The 16901-nt window shown below is 38.9% G+C and overlaps 1 protein-coding gene across 6 annotated transcripts in view; it reads left to right on the forward strand.

Annotated features, from left to right (window-relative positions):
- Rdx (BTB/POZ and MATH domain-containing protein rdx) overlaps nt 1-16782 on the forward strand; it is a 74328-nt gene extending 57546 nt beyond the window's left edge. For 3 of the 6 annotated variants that reach the window (XM_083031807.1, XM_083031805.1, XM_083031801.1), the window contains 7 exons: nt 2614-2758; nt 11141-11277; nt 11846-11997; nt 12349-12488; nt 12571-12748; nt 12991-13312; nt 13472-16782. In XM_083031807.1, the coding sequence (XP_082887933.1) occupies nt 2681-2758; nt 11141-11277; nt 11846-11997; nt 12349-12488; nt 12571-12748; nt 12991-13312; nt 13472-13616 (1152 nt within the window). In that variant the 5' untranslated portion in view covers nt 2614-2680 and the 3' untranslated portion in view covers nt 13617-16782. Of the gene's footprint in view, nt 1-2613; nt 2759-11140; nt 11278-11845; nt 11998-12348; nt 12489-12570; nt 12749-12990; nt 13313-13471 lie in introns of those variants that run through there. The other 3 variants (XM_083031802.1, XM_083031803.1, XM_083031804.1) reach the window with 3 other exon arrangements.
- The last annotated feature ends 119 nt before the right edge of the window (nt 16783-16901 follow it).

Below are 16901 nucleotides of genomic sequence, written 5' to 3' on the forward strand. Positions count from 1 at the left end.
CTAGATAACTTCCAGATAATATTATTTTTAAAATCGCTTATGTAAACAGTTAAAAAATGTAATGTAAAATAAAAAAATTAAAATTATAGATATAAAAATATATTTATAGTTTTATTCATAAGTTTTTATCGTTTACTGCTCAAGTTCTATTACTTAAAATATTTTCATGTGCTATGAAACTCTAAACCAAATTGAATATTATGTTAGATAATTTAGTGAAGATAACACTTTTTTTTATCTAAGATGCAGATCTAGATGATCATCTATATAATTTTATTTAGATAACAGCAAACACTGTATATTCTGTATGATATCTCTGGTTCTAAGAGAGACGTTGTCCTTTCATCGACGATCAAACGTCTCGCCGTTCCGCTTATACTTTCTAGCGTGATCGCTTTCTCACAAAACAGAGCGACGGCATTACGATAAAATCGTTTGTGTCCCTCTCTTTTTTACCGTTTTCTTCGCCCCGAATAAACTACTACACTTCCCCCTTCTCCACCCGCTCGATCTGGCAATGCCTTCGGCGATATCTAGCGCAAAAGTGACGTGGGAGTTATATAGCGTTGGAAGTGTGGAAGTGAAAGTTACGGGTATCGAACGCGTATAAACGACCAAACAGGAGCCGCTCAAAAGTCGAGGCGATGCAATCCTTCTCTCTTTCTATCTCTCTCGCTCTCGCGTGAAACTCGAGAAATTCGCCGGAAGAAAGTACCCCGCGCGCAAAAAAAAAAAGGGAGGAAAAGAAGCAGTATCAACGATATAATAATAATATGGTACCGCTCCTTCCCCCGATACTCGCACCGAATTTTCAGTTTAAAACAGGAAACAGCTGCTCGCACGGTAGTTTCGTCGCCGTACCATTTCCGGGGCCGAATTCTTTAGTTTCAATTATCGTCGGAATAATTTTAAAATTATTTTATATCTAACCTATTTTCTAATTAATTAAATATTGACGCGCTTTCAAAATATCTCAGCCATTAAATTTAAAATCACGGATTTCTCAAACGATCTGCATATATATCTCTCTCTGCATAAAATTATTGTGTATATAATTTATATATATATATATAATTATATATAATATACATAATTTTTATACATTCTATATAAATGTAAAATTATATATTATATGTATATATGATATATGTAATAATTTTATATATATAATATATAATATAAATAATATAAAAATAATTATACACACACTTATATGTGTGTATAATTATTTTTTGTGTCATGTTTTATGTATTTTATATATTATTTATATTATACATATATATGTATTATTTATATTATACACTGAGAGAATTTTCTCTTAGAATTTACCCTGAAAATCGTATCTAAACTGCATAGTAAAATTAATCAAACATATTTTACATTTTATTGTAATAGATATTATTTTTATTGTGTGATAAATATTAATCAAAGAAATTCTCATAAAATTCTTTCCATACCATATTGTCCCACGATTACCATGATTTTCAGGGTAAATTCTAAGAGAAAATTCTCTCTGTGTACACATACATGTGTGCGTATTCTGCGTACATATATACAATTTGAGAAAAATAACTTTGCTACATTCTCCGACAATGTTTACGTCAACGTACACACTCTACATGGGAAATTTATTTCCGTTACTTTTCTCCTGACTAACTACTTTATCGCTCGCAATCTCACCGCGCTATTTCGCTGAAAGATACTTTCTGCACGGGACGAGTTAAATCTCTGTTCGTTCTCGTCAGCCGGAACGCGAGACGTATACACACGATGAGATTTCGCTCGATTTAGTTTCTTGTTTCCTGGTTAGTCGGGTCGTCGCCGCGGCGTCCGATGAACCTGCGGGGCTAACGTACTTGAGGAGACTCGCCTTCTTCGAGCGGTTCCGTACTTGGTACCGCACGTGAGCGCACCATCGCGTGTCCTGCATACCCTTCCTTCCTTTTTCATCCTTGCGCTTCCTTCGCGCCCCGCTCCCGTCTCTCCCCCTATCGTTACCTCCACCTTCTCTCCTACCTTTCACATATGGGATTCGCGCGATCGATCGACCGTCGATGACCTCACTTCACCTGCGAGGAATAAAGATCCGGGGCTCAATTAATAGCGATATAGAATAAAATTGGCGCTTAACTGAAAGATGTATCGTCGTGAGACGATGTATATTCTCTCACAATAATATTAGCATAATATTATATATAATATATATATATAACAGCTAGCAAATATAATAAATATTTGTGTAGTTTTTACGTGTTTCTTTTAAAAATGTTGCCGAGATAATGCCGCTTTCAAGAGTTAAATTTGAATTTACGAGATGCATTTGGACAACTCGAGCATCCTCTGCCTTTCAATGTATACCACCGTCTTGCGCCTCGCTCGAATAAAGAGCCGTATACATTACGCTCCGTATCCAATATATCCGCTCTTCTCCCCGTTCCTCCTCATCGTCCCATCGTCCAGAAATATGGAGAGGTCGACGACCCCTCGTGATGTAACACGCGGGCACAATTAACGACTTTCCGAGCGAATGAATGTACACATACACGATGACTCAAAACGCTGACTGGGTTCACCCGAATTAACCGGACGATTCTTCCTTTGGTTTTGTTGCAGACTTGCGGTGAGCGACTGTGCGCCTCAGACGTCGCGGGTCAGCTCGAACTTGCACAGCAGCAGTAGTATGGCGGTGAGCCGCGTCCCGAGCCCGCCACCGCCGGAAGTGAACACCCCCGTGGCCGAGAACTGGTGTTACACGCAGGTACGTTTCGCTGTGTTGGTGATGGTGTGCTGCTGCCGCTGGTGGTAGTGGTGGTTCGTCGTCCTCCCCCTAGCGTGGTTAAGCGATCGATCCACCCGAGCCGAAAATTCATTTCGCTCACTTCGCCCGCGGCGGAAATGAGCGGAGAGACGAGATTTAAGAGCGTCTGCGATGAACCCGCGCGCGGAAAACCGAGATTTTTATTTAAAACGAAATATATGTCACCGTATAAAGGGCATTTCGGTAAGGGGGAATATTTTAAGATGTCTAATGTCTAAGAGAGAGAAATTCATTAGATCTTTTTTTAATGCGTCTGTGCTAGATTAGATACTCTGTCGCTCGTGTTCCTAGGGATGATTTTAGATCGCATTCTCAGACGTTAGGTATCTCTAAAATTACGATAGTTTTTTTCAGACACAACGCGATTCTGCCATCAAATTCTTCAGATATCGTGCGATGCTAAAATTAAAGTTTATTTTCCAACCCGTTTAAATAACTTAAAATGTACACGTTGGAAAAAAAACGGAGAACTTGTGGAAAGTTTTAAACGTCATTCTTCACAAATATTTAAGACTCTTTGAGGACGAGAGGGTTCTTTCAATTATTTTCGCGATTAATAGGACAAACCATCCGAGGTTTAATCCTCCTCGGGGACGGATCCGATCTAATATACTCCGTACGGATTAAGGAGGGAAGAGGAAGATTCGCGTTGAAAAGACGTGGTGGAGGATCATCGTCGTCGTCGTCGTCGTCGTCGAGAACGCGCGTGAGAGAACGCGCTCCTGGCGCTCTCATTCTATTTTTACTGCGCGCTCGTCCCCCTCGCGCAATGTGAACGACCTGCAACTAGATATCTCCCGTCGCGCTACTACTCTCCGCTTCGGCCTCCTCCCCCTCGGAACTTCTCCGCGAGTCGCGGAAACGCAGTTGCGCGATTTTCGCTGGAAATTCGCTCGACCGTCCCTTTTCCTCTTTATTTCCGCTCTGCGCACTCGCGTCCCCGCGAATACGATCGTAACGAAGTTACGATTCGCGATTACGTGCCTGCGTCGACGCCCTGGATGGATAAATAGAATGAATAAATAGATGGATGATTCATTATCAGCCTGGGCGAGTCCCACCCCTCTTCCTCCCGGAGAGATCCGCAACAATGGACAATTCAACAATTGTCCATTGACAGTGGTAGATAATGTTGGAAAAGTGAAATAACAAAAAGTTGGTGTAATAATAGTACACAGATAGTAATGACAAATATATTAATGAGAAGAGAATTTATAGTCTCTTTCACAATATTATAGATTTAATAATATTGATAAAAGTTTATTCGTGTTATCTTCACGGGAAAAAATATTAGCTTACAAGTATTCTTATATTACATCTGAAATTTAGTTATCAATTTTAAAAGTATAGTAACTAATAGTTTTAATTATAATTTGACAGAGAATTAAACGTTAAATTACAGCTTAAAAGTATTAATTACCAAGGCATATTTTTTTCCGCCAATCTCTCTTTACGATGTTAGAAACACCCTCTTTCTCCCCTGGAATTTTCGGCAATGCAGAGTACGAAAGGGTTCGAGAGAACCCTTATACGAAATCGTTCGAGAGAAATGCTCGGGAATAAAAAAAAAAAAAAGAAATATTTATCCACAGGCTGTAAATGAAATCTCCGATCGGTTTTCCTCGGTGCGTATATTTAACTTCCACCGTTCTAATTTCGACAGCGTGGTAGAATGCGAACGTTATTACGTTCGCTCTCCGACGCGGATTTCGCAAGAGCGGCTATTGAATTTTACGATACACCGTCCGCGGATAAAACTCGCGTTCGCGCTCGAATCGATCGGAGGAACCAATCGGCCAAACTCGCTCGCCCGAATAAATCGAAAGTCAATCCGTTTGCTCCAGTTAACTTTCGTAATGCACGACGAAACGACGACGACGACGTCGATTTCGCCGCGTCAGCTGCCTGTCTGCGCTATCGCGATTTATCGGTCACATCGATCGATAAAGAGCGCGAATGCCTCGGCGATCGTCCTCGATCCTCGCGAAAAATTTGCGACATCGCGCGTCAGCAATCATTATCAGCAAAATAAAAAGATTTTTAGGTTCAGGTTTTTTTTAAAGTCGATCGCGAGCCTCGAGAGCATCTCGTCGCTGATACTCTAAATTCAAGGTCGACTGTTGCGACACGATCGTATCCGTCATCCGAAATCTTTGGTATTTAACGTTGCGTGTCCTTCGTAGATTTTTGGGGGTTTTTTTTTTCATTCGCAGACCGCGTATAAATTTAGTCTCTCGCTGTTGCTCGAGATCACCTTGCGGAATCACCTTATGAACCGAGGATCGAGTTACAAAGGACCTGTATATATTACTTAGAATTACGTAACCTTTTTTATCTTTTTAGGAACCGTAGAAAATGTAATTTCCAAATTCGAAAGTCGCGACTTAAACTTAAATATTTTATACTTTAAATAATTTTCAATTATAGAAAGTCTAAATTTCTCTCACTTTTAATTTACGACTTTTGTGACAATCTTGGAACCGATTCTGCAAAAATAAAATCGAATTCCAGTTGAAATTAAACCAGGGATGTAATTTGAACAGATTCTTTATTCGGATATTACATAAAAGTTTCTGTATACATGCTGCAAGAATTACGACTCCAAAAAATAGATGAAAGAAATCCCGAGAATGCTTCGATTAAACCCTAACATTTCTCGCAAAAGGCTCGGTGTAACATTTTTTTACAGTAACGTATGAAAATATTTTTAAAAATATAATAAATCGAAAAAAGACTGATATCCAAATACAAATTTAAATTGAATTTATTATTAAACGACAGAATTATTAAATGCTGGAAATTATTAAACGACAAAAAATAGTCTCAATTGACGGATGGTTCAAAGAGAAAGGACCGAAATATTCAATTTAAATAGAGAAGTATTTTATAAAACAAGATTGTCACGTCTAATTTCTGCTTCTTATTAGCCAGTATCTATCTTTTTATTAAAAAATGATAAATTCCGAAAATAAAAAATAAAATTCGGCGAACCGCGTTGCATAACGAGACGCGCGCGGCGTTTAGGAAATTCCTGGGATGTAGGAAGTATATTTTCGTATAAAAGCGTACGTTCCTCTCTCGCGGTCGTTCATCTCCGCGACTCTTTCGATGATCCGCGCGCGAGGAGGAGCAGCAGAAGAGCTCGCGGGCAGCGATCGTTTACCTCGGCACGGCTGGTCGTGCACCGTGTCCAGGAGGAGTCCGCTCCGGAAGTTCCCGGCTTGGTGTTGGTCCGCTCGCGGTGCTCGAAGAGCGCGTTCCACGGCGCTCCCGTAAACGGGCACGGGTGATTCAAGGCCGATCGCCGCGAGCGGGTTGAACGACTCCTAGGGGCGTCGACCGGGTCGCCTCCTCCGCCGCCGCCGCTCCACCTGGTGGCGGCGATCCGCGCCGACTCGCTACGCGGAACACCCGGGAGAGACGATGAACCCTTCCTCTGACCTCTCTCTTCTCTTCCAAGCTTACACGTCGCTTCCGCTCGCGATGAGGCTCGAGAGCGGATAGTTTCGAGAGACGTTCCGCTTACTCGTCAAACAGAATTACGAACGCTCCGTGCAAATTTGATTCCGCGACGTTCTCGAAATAATCTGGAAGCTTCGTTAATTTGTTCGGGTAGTTGCGGTTTCTCCTCTCCTAAGAGAGCCCTGATGAAAATTTGATAATCCCCGAACTCCCCGAGAAAGGAGATGCGACAGATTTGCACATCATATGAGAGAACTTGGATTAATCAAAGATTTAATTTGGATGGATCAATTATTTATAAGAGTATCTTTTTTATAATTATTTTGATATACAAAATCTCGAAACTTTCGAATTTTCTTTTAAGGAAATTCTCTGGCTCCAATTTGAAGACGATTTTTCCTCAGCGAAAATATCGAGGAAGGTCATTTTTTGTAACTTTCAGTTTTTCGTTATATGTATCTTTGTAAGTAAGTCTTTAATTAAAATTTTATTAAAGTAAAACTGTAACTGAAGAATGTAATTGTGTTAATCTTTTAATTATTGATGCGGAGAAAAATCATTTTTAAATTGATCAAAGATTCTGCTCTGAAAAGAAAATTCGGAAGTTTTGGGATATCTTGTATATAAAAGTGTAATTAAAAAAAAAAAGAGGAATCTTTTTTATCGTTTTTTTTTTTTTTTCAAGAAATTTTACTTGTCCTTCATTGAAGTTAATTTAATTAAATGCCTTTAAGAAGACAATTGGTTGTCATCATATTAAATGGATTTCTGCTTAAAGAGATCGAGGTGCTTCTTTATAATGTTTCATTGACTTGTGCTTCGCGTATTACGAGGCGAGAAATAGCAACAGATTCGCCATCCTCTTCCTTTATATTGTCGCATCGATTATTTCCCATATGAGTCACAGTTGCATTATTGGTTTCGTCGTCACGTACATCGGTTAGCTGTAGAAAAAGGATACAATACACGCGAACGTCCGCATCGAGCGGGAGTTATTCGTATTCTCCGTAGAACGAAGAAGTCTAGTTCTTGGCACGTTTCCAACGTGTAGGATTACGTCGTAGGAAACGAAATTAACCCGAGAAAATAGTGTTCGCCGCGCAGGTCGTTCAAAATTTCCATCGTGCTTGTGTCGTAACGCAATCAATTCCGCAGGAAACGAAACAAAAATCGATTTGCAACAAGAAAATTTTTCTAAATACTCTCTATATCATAGATTCTATACATCATGGATTTTTCCATATCTTGAAATTCCGTGTACGAATAATAATTGTCAATTTATAAAAATCTCTTTCCCTCTTCCAACTATTTTTTTTTTCCTATTTCTTTATTTTCCCTTAAAATAAATACATTGATCAAAAAGCGACGTTTCATATATACTAAGTATGACAAATAATGATTTTTATATTGAATGCAAATTTGATGTGCGAAAATAGACATGGCTTAAAAAATATCCTTTTCCACTGCAATCTGCTCGAAAAAATTTTTTTTTGAATTGCGGTGCAAATGTTTAGACATATATTCGATTTGCTCAAAGGCTCGATTCGTCTGGGATTTTCTCCTCTAGTCCTCGCAACAGCGAGACGTCGCAGGCGGCTCTCTTCTGCCTTTTTGCTTCCTGCCGGGCAAACGAATCGTCGTAAGAAGTAACCGGCCACGAAGGAGATTACAGTACGAGCGTGCGTTGAACTCTTGCGGGAGAGATAGCCACCTCCTTCCTGCTTCTCGACGACGCGAATGTCGACCTTAAGCTTCCGATGTGCGAAGGTCAGCGCCGAGGTGAAGATCATCGAACTCGCCTGTCCGGCGATGTTGTGAATAAATGCGCGATATCCTCGCGATCGAAAAAAAAAAAACCCGGGGAATGGAAGTTCTTGACGCGCGAGTGTCCCTCAGTCCAAGAATGCCGATTAAACATCCCTCGGATAGAGAGTAGAATATATTCCCTCCGTCTTCTCTCTCTTGTGTGTCTTTTAAGTGAAACTTTCGAAGAACAAGAATTCTTCGCGAATTTTTACGATAATAATTTGAAGTAATAAACTCGATATTTTTTAATTATTTTAATTTTATTTTCCATCGTGTGCATTAAAAAATTTTAATTAGTGGTTCTTCTAAATAATGGTTGATAAGCTATATTGGAGTAATATCGGAATTTATATCGTGAATGATTACATCAATTTGGAAGGATTAGACAAAGCTTAGAATACAAATGTACGTTGCTTATGATTGTAGAACAACCGTCGAAAAGAGAAAAGAACTTTCACTTAGACTGTCGAGAGCGGAGGTGTATCTCGCGGACATTTCTCACGCTTTCCTTTGTCCCTTGACTACAGATAATGGGAAGACAAGGAGAGAGATTCTCGTGCAATTCATTCGCGTCATTCATCGTGGCTCATCGCGAACTTTCAGGCTCTGTCTACATTTGTCGAAAGTATATCTGTATTTTTAAAGCATTTATTCACCAACAATTTAAACGACCTTATATTGTACTCTATACTTCCATTGTAGAAAAGTTTCACCGATAAAACTTGCGAGGTTCTATTTGGAAAGCTGACTTTGTAATCGCTATACATAGTCGTAATTGAGCTCCAAGCTTTATTTTAAAAAATTTCTCGAGCGGATTACAATGGAAAATTTTTTAAGCGATATCTATTTTCGTATATCAGATTTGCATTCCAGATCAAAGTTATTTGTCATGCAAAAATCTTTTTTTCGCCTGTGTGTATCTTTTAAATTTTAGATTTATAAATGTTATTTCAACGTACAAATAATAATTTTTAGATGTACTTTTCATGTTTTTATATGCCGTGTATCTTTTTAATTTTAAAAACCAAAGTCAATAAGAATGTCAGATGTTTCGATCCACCTCGAATTTTTTCCCTTTCCCTCCCTTCTTAATAGTGCAATTAAATTCTTGTGAACTTTATTATCTTCTCAACAATTGCCACAGATTTATAAATAACACATAATCTCTACTCTGACTCTAAATTAAATATTGATGATGACAACCAACTGTCTTTTCAAAGCCTTTTAATTAAATCGTTTATTCTCTTCTTCTTATGACTTTATATGAAAAAGAACCTTTTTACTTTCTTTGTTCGTACTTTTTTATTCTTATCGGTTAGTATATGGAATTTTCGAAAGGAGATCTTATCCTTTCTGAGAATATAATAAAATATCGTTTCTCACTCATTGTGTATGCATATGCTCTCATTGTTAGTACAACATATAACGTCGTTTCTCACGATACGCACGAGGACACGCAATAGTTGCCGTAGATAGCCGATAAGAGCCCTACGCAAAAGTTCACCATTAAGGAAGACTAGACGAATAGATTTGGCCGCGGGCTACCGTTCGTTCGCCAAGGTCGTACACACACTACGCTGACGTCAAAGATCATTGACTTCTTCCGGGGACTCGACCTTCTTGCTCTCTCTCGCTCTCTCTCTCTCTCTCTCTCTCTCTCTCTCTCTCTCTCTCTCTCTCTCTCTCTCTCTCTCTCTCTCTCTCTCTCTCTCTCTCTCTCTCTCTCTCTCTCGAGTTCCTTCGTTTCGTTCGTTTTTTAAAAATTCTCTCTATCGCGTAAAACTCGATAAAATTTTATCTGACTATACATTCAAAAATGACAACTCCGACTAAGCAAAGAGAAGTCTCTCGAAGTTTATGAGCAATTTAATTTTCACTTAACGTTCCGATTATGCGGCTCAAAGACGAAGAGGAACGAGAAACTCGATCCCCGATTAGTCCCAATCCGCCTCCACGATGTCGATGCATATTAATGCGAACTCCCGGGGCAAAATTAAAAAAAAAAAAAAAAAAAAAATGCGGTCGCACGTGTGTGCGTCGAAACCGTTATCGACAAAGGCAGGCGGAAAGAAAAATGCTTGTCCTTCGAAATAACTAAAGTCACGCCTCTACCGTTAAATTCGTCCGTTCGTGTGTTCTTTAAGAGAATTGCGTAAGCAGGTCTGAGCATCATTCGACCCTGGAACCTGCCGACCCCTTCCCGCCCCCCCGGTTATTTACCGCGGTGATACTTGTAGTACTTCGTCTTCAAGGACGATTTCGAGAACGAAGGAACTTTGTTCTGTTCGAGAGCTTTTCACGGACTCGGCATTAACATATAATAAAGACGAACGTTTACAATCGACGTGACGCGTTTCTCTCGAAATCTGACAAACATAATTCCGATTAGAATCGAGACCTTTGGACTTAGGTATGTCGCGACGATATTCATACTTCTTTTTTTTTTTATGTGCCGGATATAAAAGAATGCTAATTGAATACACGCCAAGTGCGAATAAACTCATAAACATGATTAGATAGCTACAATGTGATTTAACTACGGCGATAGGGCGTTTACTATGTCGTACTGATAATTCATAATCGCCGGATGTGTCTCACTTCTAAGAGTTCAACTGCCACACCGTGCAGTTGAACCGATGCCACTGGCCAAGTACAAAGAAGTTTTATCACGGTTTATACAATTTTAAACGTATATATCGAAGTAGGAAATACATTTTTTTTATCTTCGCTAAAGAAAAAAATTTGTTTCTCTCACGTCTGAAGAAGCCCCCGATCCCTCTTCGCCGATCATTTCGTCCAAAGCTGTTTCTAAGGGAGTTATGGAAATTTCTTCCGCGGTATCTTCCATCGCAAATATTTAATTACCTGTAGATCCGTCTCACGTCGCAGGACGAAAGAGATGGATTGATTTTGTAAACTTGTAAGAGACCCGAATGCCCATGAGATGACGACGACGACGACGACCGTGAACGGGTGTTTACGTAGGCCTTTTTAGCGTAGTTAGATTAAGCTAGCTTCTACGAGATAGACTCTGACGAGGTATCGCATTTGAAGGTTTTATGTGCGCAGGTGAAGGTGGTTAAGTTCAGCTACATGTGGACGATAAATAACTTCAGTTTTTGCCGCGAAGAGATGGGTGAGGTGCTTAAGTCGTCCACGTTCTCCGCAGGGGCCAACGACAAGTTGAAATGGTAAGAATGGCATCATCATCATCATTATCATCATCATCGATCATAGTCACTCGGCACACTTAATCGTTCGTAAGAGAACGGATCCGAGGAAATAGAAAAAATTATGTTTAAGATTATTCGCATTGCACATATGAAAAAGAGATAAGCGAGATGTACATATCAGTAGCAATTTCGTGTTGAATAACGAACGAATAAGTCCGAAGTGCAATATATAAATATGTAATAATGGTCTATCGATAATTTATAAAGCGTATTTTAGTGCTCATTAAACTTTCAAAAATAGAATCTTGAAAATGTTAGAAAAAAGAGAGAGTCTAAAAGTCTAAATAAACGAAGAGAATATGAATCATTTTTTTTATCGTATTATACATTTCCTATACTGGATTTTGTCTGTGTTTATATCGGTGAAGTTTCGAGGAAAGGAAATCTTAACGTAACGAGATGCCAATTTGTGAACAAATTGAAAGAAAATTTTTTTTTTTTAATTATAATGTGATATCGTAAGAAGGTGAACTAAAGCGCCAACGAGGCTATAACCTTGTCAGTTTATACGACAATCGATTTCTAGGTGTCTGAGAGTGAATCCTAAAGGCCTGGATGAGGAGAGCAAAGACTACCTGTCACTGTATCTCCTTCTCGTTTCGTGCAACAAATCCGAAGTCAGAGCAAAGTTTAAATTTTCTATTCTTAATGCCAAAAGAGAAGAAACCAAAGCAATGGGTAAGTGGGCTGTATGTACATGTGATAAATGTTTGTATCGTCGTAGATACATGTGTGGGCAGGAGTCCCTTTTTTACAATGCAGGGGTTTTTAAAGGTAAAATTTTCATTTCTTTTTATTTTTATTTTTTTCTTCGCATTTTCATTGTGACAATTTTGTGAGAGAGTCATTCTTTGATGAAATAAAATTAATTGGAATGCTAATATATATATATATATATATATATATATATATATATATATATATATATAATGTATATTATATATATTATATAATGTAAAATATAATTAAGAATTTAGTAAGACTTTCAACGTGAAATACAAGTTTCAAATTTTTAATTTGTCCTTGCAGAGAGTCAACGTGCGTATAGGTTCGTCCAGGGTAAAGATTGGGGCTTCAAGAAATTCATCAGGAGAGACTTTCTTTTAGACGAGGCCAACGGGCTGCTACCAGACGACAAACTCACGATATTCTGCGAGGTATATACCTTTGTATGTCGATTATCACACTTATTCGAGATCTCGTTACGCTGAACGTCTCGTTATATCTGCATAATTTTGTTATCTCCTTTAGGTCAGCGTAGTGGCGGACAGTGTAAACATATCCGGGCAGAGTAATACGACACAGTTTAAAGTACCGGAGTGCCGGTTGCCCGACGATCTCGGGCTGCTGTTTGAGAACCAAAAATTTAGCGACGTAACGCTCACTGTCTGCGGAAGAGAGTTCCACGCGCACAAAGCGATTCTCGCAGGTGAGACTGCGCATATCAAATTGCTCGATTGCGACCTTCATTTACGATATAATAACGTTTATTGATAGATGGACTTTTCATTATATTTACATGTAAAATATAAAATAGAAACGATAACATTAAAAAAATAAGAATCTCTGATGACTGAATGAATGAAAGAAAAGAGAACTTTTATCGGAATAAAATTATGAATAAATTGATATCTCTAAAATAAAGTCTAATTCACATTTCATTATTTACAGCACGAAGTCCGGTTTTCTCAGCAATGTTCGAACATGAAATGGAGGAGAGAAAACAAAATCGTGTGGATATCACCGACGTAGACCACGAGGTGTTACGAGAAATGCTGCGATTTATCTATACCGGTAAAGCGGCAAATCTGGAGAAGATGGCGGATGATCTGTTGGCTGCGGCGGACAAGTATGCGTTAGAGAGGCTAAAAGTAATGTGCGAGGAAGCACTTTGCACGAGTTTAGCCATTGAGAACGCGGCCGAAATTCTCATACTTGCCGATCTCCATAGCGCTCTTCAACTCAAGGAGCAAGCGATAGACTTTATTAATACGTAAGTATCTGCAGTAGAATAACGTGTTGCAAAATATGATATCTTAACTCGTCATCAATTAAAAAAGATAATTTTGCTCCTTAAGAATCAATGTTATATTCTTTAACTATGCGCAACTGATCTCGCCGTCTCTAATTCACTCGCGAACGCTTCTTGCAGACATGCGACAGACGTGATGGATACAGCAGGTTTCAAGTCCATGGTAAATTCCCACCCGCACCTAATAGCGGAAGCTTTCCGGGCGTTGGCAACTCAGCAAATCCCACCGGTTGGACCGCCCAGGAAGCGGGTGAAACAGAGCTGAAAGCAGTCACCGCTTACCCAGGGCATGACCTCCACATCGCCCCCACCACTTTTACATCCCTCTTGAACCTTTGTGTACAGTGATATAACGAAGTATAATAGTAGTGCTAAATAAATGTTTCCTAGTGCGCCACCCTCTGGTCTAAAAAGTAAAAAAAAAAAGAAAAAAATTACTTATGAAAACACCGACGCGAGAACCAACTGACTGTCTACGAGCTTTGGTTGAAAATGTTCAGAGATCGACGGGAAGAAGAGGAGAACCGTCTGGTCTGTCCGGTCGGTCGAGGGCGACTTTAAAAAAAAAAGCGCATTTCCACACACGTGTGCCCAAACTCTTGTGTTCAAGTGAGTGTCGGTAGTGATAGAGAACTCGGCGTGACACGACCACACACCATCAGTGCCGCGCGTCGAAGAGGAGAGAAAGAGAGATATCTTCGAAGATCTACACACCCACATTCACATCCTCACATCCCACCAGCAGACGTATCGTACTTCTCGACCGGCCTGTGCGCGCGAATTGATCATCGTAGATCACCGTGATCGGGCACAAAACGCGTTCATTTTTCTTCAATGCCAATGCCGATGCCAATTGATCAGTTCTCAGTGACGCAACGTGGAACGTGTCATCAGGAACGTGTCATCATCATCGTGGATTTGCTTTCGTTTCCGTCACCAGCGAATGAACAAACGAACAAGCCGGAAGCGCACGGCCGCGCGCGAGACGTTCAAGAGTTATATAGCCAGAGAGGACCAAGAAGGCGAGGAGTTTCTCTCCACGTGGCTCGTCGCCATAAATTGCCGCAACGACAACAAAGCGCGATGCACGAAGGGAGTTGTGATAGACGTCGGCCAGACGATTTAAATATTTTGTTCCTTTGTCGAAAGAAAGAAAAAGAAAGATGGATCAAACGGGGATGTCCCCCTGGCGCCGTTCGCTCGACGCGTCGAGCAGCACGGAGAGAATTAGATACTTTGTTTGTTTCTATCGATAGTAGTGATGTTTTTTTTAGTTCTAGCGTGTCTCAAACTCTTCCAAGACGGAGAAATCATTCTAGTTAGTGCTCTTTTTTTATGATCTCTTTCTCTGAAACATATATATGTACGGTTATTATTATTATTATTATGATTACTATTACTATTAACGCCACGCAATCCGTGCCCTGTGTATTTTTGTATATTTTTGTCTACAAGTATAAAAATATCTTCCCGTTCTTCCCCCACCCCCTCCTCTCTTTTTGCGGCGATAAACCCTAATCCAATTTCCCAAATCTCCTTCCCCCTCCCGCGTTCCCTGTCGATAGGCACAGTTTGTCTTGTTTTCTGAAGTATTGCATACTGTAAGCGAAATGATAGAATCGAATTATTATTATTATTATTATTATTATTGATTATATTATTAAATTTAGGGTTGTCCATAATTTATCGGATCTATGTTGAATATCGTGGGAATGTCTATTGTATATTTCCGCACGCACGTTGATTGCGTTACGTTATTTTTAGGAACATTATAATCCGCAATTTTTAAAGTTGGCACGTTATCAATTGTAAATGGATGAGAAAAAATGCAAAAAAAAAAAAAAAATCAGGTTAAAAGAATTGTAAAAATAATCGTTGGTCAATTTATAGCGCGATGTTAATAATTTTCGTCTTTCTTTATTTCCTTTATTTGTCATTAATTTGATTGGGCTGTAAAATTTATGTATGGATAATGAACTGAATTATGGGCAACCACACAAGAGGCAAAAATAATAATCAATCGTTTAGTACTGGCTTCCTGATCCTCCGATCTTTTTAGCTTTATCGAGAGAACCCGAGTTTTAAATAATGTGAAATGCTTATTACCATTTACACATCATTAATGATGACAATTAATGCCATACATGTTCTGTGATAAGACCACTGTAATTACTGCAATTGTGTGTAATCAATCCTTTCTAGAGACAGATTTCCCCCTGACGATCCTGGCAGCCAGTGAATATTTACTTGTTATACAAAATACATTACAATAAGCGATGCAGTCGTTATCCGGACAGTCCCAAATCTAGCGCGTCACTTTCGATTTTAAGATTTTTACACACTGTACATATCTGCTGTGTATTTTTTATAAGAAAACTTTGAACGCAAATCTCTATGTACGAGAAAAATCCTATAATTTTACAAAACCGTACAATAATTAATTGTGCATATAATTTATTTCGATTTCACAGATTATGAGCTAAACTCATGTTCCTTGAACTACCAATACTTAAAATTAAATATAACATAACAAAATTAATTCAGATTAGGAAGTGTACACATTCGTTGTAGTATGAAATAATGCGATTGTGTCAAAGATCAAAGAAATTGAATTGTGATGGAAATGTAGTTAGACATTTTTCCACTGTTTTTCTACGCCAATCTCTTTATTTGAGTCTTAGATTTTAATAGGACTTGAATAAGAAGAAAAATCAGGGACGAAAGCAAAGTATGGCGGCAAATTTAAGGAACAGATTTTGGCAGATTATTCATTCATATTTTAAAAATTCACGACTTTTATAATTCTCGTATCTATCTTTGGGACTGTGCGGCGATTTCTTTCGTGGAACACACACGTATCACGTTGTGAATGTCTTTTCTTCGGAAAGAAAGATATTGCGAAACGAAAGAAAAGTGGAGAGCAAAAGCAAATTTCGATAATAATATAGCAAATCCGTAAAAAATACAGATCAAAGAAGATTAAGAAACAAAATCACACAGATATAAGCGCAAATTCCGCGTGCAGAACCGCAACAAGAATAAATATGAATGTATGACTGGATATATAATTTGATAAACTATTAAGTACAAGTAAGAGACAAATGTTACCTCATCATGATGAAAGCCGGCGCGTGTTGGCGACCGATCGATCACCATCCGCTAATAATTTAGCCGCTACCGCACGCCCGCTCTCTGATACACACATACACATATTATATATACACAGGCATACACTTCCGTTGTATATTGCATTTAAAAAAAATCCAAAGCGCTGTTTTGTAAAACGATGAATGGTGGCGGCGGTAGTGGTTGATTTCCGAGAAATTGTTACGCGCGCGCCATTCATTAAACCCAGCTCATACAGACATTCATTTTCCATTTTACTTTAAGTCATTGCACCACATCAAATAAATGACATTTTCATTATATAATCGTGGAGCGTAATTTTCATCATCCTTCACTATTGCGTGCCTTTATCTGAGTTGTAAGAAAAGACCTGTGTATTTTTTTACTGCGATCAGTATAAACAAATTTGGAATCTTGAAAAAGT

The sequence above is a fragment of the Prenolepis imparis genome, unplaced genomic scaffold (assembly GCF_030444845.1).
Source record: "Prenolepis imparis isolate NDT839.2.m4 unplaced genomic scaffold, iyPreImpa1.0 SCAF_2, whole genome shotgun sequence".
Classification (NCBI taxonomy): domain Eukaryota; kingdom Metazoa; phylum Arthropoda; class Insecta; order Hymenoptera; family Formicidae; genus Prenolepis; species Prenolepis imparis.